Consider the following 7,194-nt stretch of genomic DNA (forward strand, 5'->3'; position numbering starts at 1 on the left):
AATCATAGATGCATTCTAGACGTGCTAACGTCGCTTATATTTTGAGTTCATATCCTGTTTAGACTTATTGACCTTGTGTTTATTTTGACTATGGCTATTATTTGGTGACTGTTTGCTTTTGGTGTTATTGTGATTACTTACGTGTATTAGAGCAAGATGAAGTGATGACGCTAACTAGTATCGCATAGCGATAATCATAGAAAAGCCTGATCAACTGTTCTATGATTACCGCCATGCCTTGCGACAGTTATTGACATCAGTGATTGCACTTGTAGTGAGAGTGTGGTAGCTACTCTGGGTTGCTTAATAGGTGTTGGTTAGGTGGAGGGTTAGCCGCTGGTACACCCTGTATACATACCCGACCAATATCTAGAAAGCATACCAGTACCGTGATCCGACCTTGCATTAGATGTACTAGAGGTGTGGAGGGTTAGCCGCTGGTACACCCTATATACATACACCACTAGTGCAACGAATGTAGGTGTTAGATTTGGACCACATTTTAACTGCGATTTAGGGTTATATATTATTAGTATATCTATATGTATTGCATTGACATGAATTGTATAAATAGTTTAGGTTCTAGATAGCATTCCTTAGATCATAGGACGAGAGAGCTTATTGGGAGTATCTTGTGATATTAACATCGTCGAGTATATTCTTCCCCGACTAACGATACGTGGTTATAGGACAATGGCAAGAACAAGAACTAGTGTTGGAACCAACGGCGGCCGTGGAAGAGGCCGTGGTGAAAACGAAGACTCTGGTCAAGGTCGTGGTATTGGTCGAGGAACTGGACGGAGTGGAAGCCGTGGTATTGGTCGTGGCACTGGACCTGAGGTAGTTCAAGGTGTTGGTCGCGGCGTAGGTCGTGGAAATGAACAAGCTGGAGGTCGAAGTACTGGTCGTGGCGTAGGTCGTGGTGCAGGCCGCGGTGGCGACCGAGGTAGTGGTCGTGGATGCGGTCGTGGTGAAGCTGAAAATGAAACCACTAATGAACAAGCTGGAATGCAACCAGACCCAGCCATGATTGCCATGATCACCCAAGTGGTTAATACTATACTCGCACAAAATGCTCAGAGTGCACAAAATGCAGAGAATGAAGATGCTCAGTATGAGGACGCTGAGGATGATCAGGATGGTGAATATTATGAAGACGTTGATCAAGGAATTCGACTTGGGAATGTGCCAAGGGGACTTAGAAGTGGTGTCAGGGCTTGTACTTGCAAAATCTTTAAGGATTGTGGTGTGCAAGAGTATGATGGTAGAGGTGGAGCACTCAAGTTTATTCAATGGTTAAAGAAGATGGAAGCTGTGATTGGTATTAGTGAATGTACTCCTGAACAAAGGGTCAAGTATGTGGCGAACTCTTTCACTAAAGATGCTTTATCTTGGTGGAACACTCAGTGCCGAATCAGAGGCAGATTAGCGGCAGAGGCGATGTCTTGGTATAACTTCAGAGAGTTGATGATGAAAAAGTTCTGCACCGCAACTGAACTGGTGAAGCTAGAACGAGAGTTTTTGGAACATAAGATGGTCGGTGCTGATCATGCTGGATATACTACCCGTTTTAATAAACTTTCAAGGCTCGTTCCACATTTGGTTGAACCTGAGAACAAAGGTATAGAGAAGTATCTTCGTGGGTTAATTCCTCAGGTTAGATCGACTATGGCTGTTGTTCATCCACTTACCCTAAAGGAGGCTATATTGAGGTCTGAAGCTATGACAGAGGAGTTGGTTCAGTGTGGAACTATTACTGCTGTTGGGACAAAAAGGAAGGAAAGCAGTGGGACGAGTAATAATAAGAAAGTTTGGCGATCTGATGGGAAGAGACAAAACAGAGGCAAGGTATTTGCAGTGACTGATGCTGGCAAAAAGGAATATGTGGCAAAGTTTGAGACATTGAGGCATTTGGACTTATTATGGCGTAACTCTGCTCGTTATATATTGAACTATTACTTGTTTAGACTTAAAAGAATCGACAAAAGACTTATTACTTTGAATAGACTTTTGACATAAAACCTACGAACTCACCAACCTTTGTGTTGACACGTTTTAGTATACTTTTCAGGTGCTCAGGCTAATCAGGGATAAAGACTGCTATGCTAGGCTAGACTTCGGAGATTAGTGCTCCTTATTTATTGTCAAACTTTAAGGCTACATTCCTTGAATTATTTCTTTATAGGTTTGTCTGTAATAAGTTATTTTAGCACTGTTATGACTTTGAACTCATGTATTTGGGAATATATTTATTATATTCTATTTCGAGCCGTATCTATGTAATTCCATGTCGTGCTGTATTTTTCATGACTCCTCATGTTTTCGCCAACGGTGGGGTGTTACATTAGCAGTGCATGAATCAGACAAAATCCAAGTCCAAAAAGACCGACAAATCCGGCCTTTGAAAAAGATTTTGAAAAAAAGTATTGTTCGTGACAAATACATGACATGAAGCTAGCCTTGGCAGTCTAACAGCACACCGTACATGAGATTACTAGATGCAATGTGATTGGAAGATTTATATTTTTTTGTTTGTGCGCAATGCCAACTTCGTCTACGGTCTCCACTACTGAAATTAGAAGATCAATTTTATATTTTGAAGTTAACTACTCAATTGAAAATAGACGAGCTCAGTGAGACAGTGACTGTAATTTCTTATGGGTGAACTTTTTGGAAACGCACAAATTAGATAGTCACAATATTATTTAATATCTAATTCAAATTTGTCGATAACCATTACTTTTTGTTTTGTCTTTTAACTTAAACTCACTCTTTACAACTATTTTGTATGGACCCTCATTTTGTTCTATAACTTAAATCAGTGATGATTTTTTTTAATCAGCGATGGAAAGAACCGATAAAACTTGCCATTTTTTGTCCCAATAATACAAAAAAGTGGTCGTGAACTTTCTCTTGTAGTGGCATAAAATTAAATATATATTTTCATTAATTGTACTCAAATTCATTTATATAGAAAATGTCAATGAATACATTTGACTTGTACATTTAAACCAATCAAAATTTCGTTTTAGATACAGTAACAAATATAGTACCCTCCTCGCCGTACAATTTTGTTTCGCTTTAGTTAGAAACAACATTAATTTTTATATTTTTTGTTTCTAACAACTTTAAAATGAACTGAATACAAAAACCGAAATTTCTGTTGTAGATGTTTAAACATATGAAAATCATACTAACAAGTTATCATATCGTTTATGCCTGATGAGTAACTTGGATTTTTTTGTTTTCTGTCCAATTTTTGCTTATACGGTGACACAATGAATTTGCAGTGGAAATGTGTCTAGTGTTTCCAATAAAAATTGATAGCATGCCTACAAGTGATACATATGTTCTCTTGGACGATTTGCGATATTCATCAAATAAGAGCGCACACCCCAAAAAGTACTCACGAGTAAAGTATAACTGCATCAGCTGCAGCATAACCAGCGGCTTGGCCTCTCATAAACTCAAGACCATTCCCAAAGCCGCAAAAAAAAAAAAAAAAAAAAAAAAAAACAGCGGCTTGGCCTCTAAAATTGGAATTGATGTTGAACTCAAATTTATCATTCCAAAAAACTGTATTGTAGAGTTATAACTTCACTAGAGAAACTAGCTAGGTGACTGGTTTATGGAGTAGCTAGGTATGTCATACATAAAAACTTTAAATTTCTAAATAGGTGACTCATTCATACAATATGATTACTGAAGAAGGTATGTCATACATAAAACCCCTTAAGTTTTCTTGGTATATCATGCACAATATCATGTATGTCTACCTCTTTTTAATGTACATAGTGGGTTGTATGTTGATGGCTTATTTGGATTCTCCTACTTGAAGATCAAAGTAGTTCGATTTTGTGAGGAAAAAATGACAAATAAACGGCCTTATAGACTTCTTGAATTATTTCTTTGTTTTCGGGTTTATTCGAATTTTATGTCATGGGGCTTTATCATTTCACTAACCATTTTCCATCCCATAAGACTAAATACTTTTAACTAGCTCAAACAAGCACGAACAAATGGTGCTTAATTAATTAATTATACTTAGTGTACATTTAAAGTGCCCTAATTTGTTAGGCTCCAATACATTCTTGGTGGACTGAGTTCATATTAAGAGGTAGAGAAAACTTTATACTAATCTTGGTGAAGTTGCTGAACCATTAGAAGTAGCAAACAGTTTTGAAAAAAAACGATCAGCCAAAACCGCATTTGCAGCATCAGATGGATGAAACGCATCCCAGAATACATATTCAGTACGATTGTCACAAACATGTGCATTTGATAAACAGAGTCCTCCAACGGTCGTATCAACTTGACAACACGATGTATTAGATACCTTGAAACCTAAACACAAATACACATAAAATTAGCTTAGGAAAGTTTATATATTTGGAAAGGTTCTTTTATCAATTAAGCCCTACAAATTTAGGAGTTTTTAAGATTAAGGGGACTTGCCATATTTAGATGGATTTTCAACCAAGTCTAGAACATCTGGGTATGTATCCGCAAAAGTAAGTTGTGCGTTTTTTAGCTTGACATTGAGAACTTTGATCAACTTTTGTACTTTCGAGTTGAATTGAAGCACCCAATTGTTTACTTGATGTAAACATTGATGATTGTTTGATTTCGCACGTTGTGAAGGAATGCATCCAAGAGGCCCAAGTCCATGAAAAACCATCTTTCGTGCACCGAGCAAGTAAAGCCTCTTTTACCACCAAAAACAAAATCTTCATCAATCTTAAGAACATATATATCAAATGCATTTTTTTTCAAGATTTTTACCCCTGCTTACCGTCAACTGTTCTGCTAATTTCAAGTTTAACACGCCTAGAAACTCCTCGGGAGTGTACTCTTGAGCATCAGGAAGAAATGGCTGTAAGAAATTGTTGATATAGTCGTTACTACCTGTAACGAATCCAAAGCATAATTTTAGCTTCTTAAGTAACTATTTATCGAGCCCTTATAAAACTGTTGTTTTGGTTTCAATTCTTACCCATTCCAATGAAGTAAATAGCCTCATTTATAAGAGTATTAGCAGCTGGTTCTCCTAGTTTTGCCTTGATCACCTTTGTTGTTTCCTCAAAATAGTCTATTTGATCGTCGAACGACATTCTTTGAATCTGTTTACCAACAAATGAGTTTTAGTTAAAATTGTACCAAAAGCTAAGGAGACACCATTACACTAATGCAGTCACAATTAAAAAATAAAAAGCTTACGAAATAAAGCCCGGTGTCATTCAGAATCCCAGCACCACCAGATGCATAGTTTACTCCTTTTAGGACCGCATCATCATCTGGACTTAATGAAAGATATGGTGGCGGAGGTGGAATTCCGAGCTTCTCAGCTACAAAAAGAAGAAGAAAAAAAAAACATCAAATGAGATTATTTTGGCATGGTTGCCCAAATTGGTAAGAACATGTAAACTTATAATCAAGTTGGTTGCTAAAATAAGGTTATGGTGTACCCTTTAACAAAAAATAACACTATAGTCAAACTATAATTTTGTTTAATATTTCCCATAAGTTTGCTAAGACAGAACAAAAAGAAAAAAGATAAAAGTATGTTTACTCACGTACATATGATATCACCTATGGTTCGGCCATTGCTAAACCGGCCAGTTGGTTGTTTGTTGGTGTAGTCGATACCATAATAAGGAAAATCTGATCTAGCAAGGGAGTATTGCAAGTAGTTATTGTTACCAACTTCTGTTAATGAATCACCAAAGATGAAGGTAACGAGTGAAGGAGGCGTGGCTGAAGCATGATCGGGTCTTATGATCACGATCACGATAGTGAAAACTGCTAGAAAGAGTGGTGTTGCCATGTTTAAGTATAGTTGTTGGTTGTTGCTTGAAATGTTGGTGTCAAGATTTTATAGGAAATTATGTGTGGTTTTTGGGTGAGATTTTTTTTTGAAGAAGGGTTTAGAAGTTTGGTGGTGTTGGCCAACTGATGTACTACATGTATGTAGTGAGGAGAGTCAGTGTAATTAGTTTTGATTTTCTGGATTTTGGGAGGTTTTATGGTTTTCTTTTATTTACTTATAATACAAGTTGATAATAATGAAATACTAATATTTAGTATGTAAAATGTATTATGAGTTAAAACAAATTAATGATTAGTATCAATAAAGCCAAGTTCAATTAATGATTTATAGAAGGTGGATTTTAAGTGTTTAATATGTATATGAGAAGAAAAAGTTGTATTGTTGCAATTACCTACATTGGGGAACTAGTTCATTCTCTAAGGCTAAACATTTGGGATAATCCTTCAATGCAACTCGTTGTAGAGAGAAAGACTTACAAATATAATCATATCTCAGTTCGATGTTATATTCAAGTTTTGCCAAAGTTCATTTTTACTAACTTTATCAGTTGAGTTCTCTTCGTGATCAAATATTATATAACGCCAACTATTCGTATTGAAACTTCATCTTAACTCAAATGTTTGTCTTGCAGATAGTCGAAAGAGGCTTGTCTTTGACTCATTTCTTAGCTCTTCATAGTCGGTCCTTTTAACTTATATTGCATAATCTGTATCCTTAACAATACAAAGGAAAAAAACTACTCATTGCCATCTTCCACTAGTTTTAAGCCCTAATACCTCGACAGTGTATGGTGAGGTTAAAATATAAACAGACCAAAAGACTGCTTCTATGTTCAACTTAAATAGTAGAAAAGGATCTCCAACCTTTGCATGAGATGAAGATCGAACATCTCACCTCTATCTCCGGGCACGTTTTTTTATCCTCCACAATACGATCTCAAATAATAACAGCAATAGCTACAAGCGTTAATATTAACTTATCCGAACTCGCTATATAACTTCCACCAAAAACTACCAACTTCTATGTAAAATTTGCATCATTAATTGGTTTAAATATTTACACTTAAAATCAACCATGTCGAGTCAATTAATATAGATCTACCTAGGCCCCAGATCCCTTCTTACCTGAACAATAACTCGGGACCAAACTTGATGCATAATGTGTACTGCTTAAGTCTAAGGCACCGTGTCTATTAGAATTACAAAGGGAACAAGGATCAATAGCTTCCAGCCCTCCAAAATCCATATATCTTACATCTGTAATTCTGTAGGGCAACCCCGCTAAAGCATGAGCCATCAAGCTTAACGAATACACACATCATGACCTAAAGCACCTCGTAATAATAAATCAAAACTGAGACAGTGGAA

General features: G+C 36.5%; 2 protein-coding genes across 2 annotated transcripts; one reads left to right on the forward strand and one right to left on the reverse strand.

Annotated features, from left to right (window-relative positions):
* The first annotated feature begins 693 nt into the window (after positions 1-693).
* Positions 694-4,103, forward strand: LOC122604584 (putative per-hexamer repeat protein 5). The gene is made up of 2 exons (XM_043777466.1): positions 694-1,264; positions 4,078-4,103. The coding sequence occupies exons 1-2, from the start codon at positions 694-696 to the stop codon at positions 4,101-4,103; spliced, it is 597 nt and encodes a 198-aa protein (XP_043633401.1).
* A 26-nt stretch (positions 4,104-4,129) lies between these two features.
* On the reverse strand, positions 4,130-5,824 carry LOC122604585 (GDSL esterase/lipase At5g37690). The gene is made up of 6 exons (XM_043777467.1): positions 5,578-5,824; positions 5,218-5,345; positions 4,994-5,120; positions 4,793-4,905; positions 4,456-4,705; positions 4,130-4,344 (listed from the first exon to the last, which is right to left on the reverse strand). Exons 1-6 carry the CDS (start codon positions 5,822-5,824, stop codon positions 4,130-4,132), a joined length of 1,080 nt encoding a protein of 359 aa, XP_043633402.1.
* Positions 5,825-7,194: the final 1,370 nt, after the last annotated feature.

Source organism: Erigeron canadensis, chromosome 6 (genome assembly GCF_010389155.1).
Source record: "Erigeron canadensis isolate Cc75 chromosome 6, C_canadensis_v1, whole genome shotgun sequence".
Lineage (NCBI taxonomy): Eukaryota > Viridiplantae > Streptophyta > Magnoliopsida > Asterales > Asteraceae > Erigeron > Erigeron canadensis.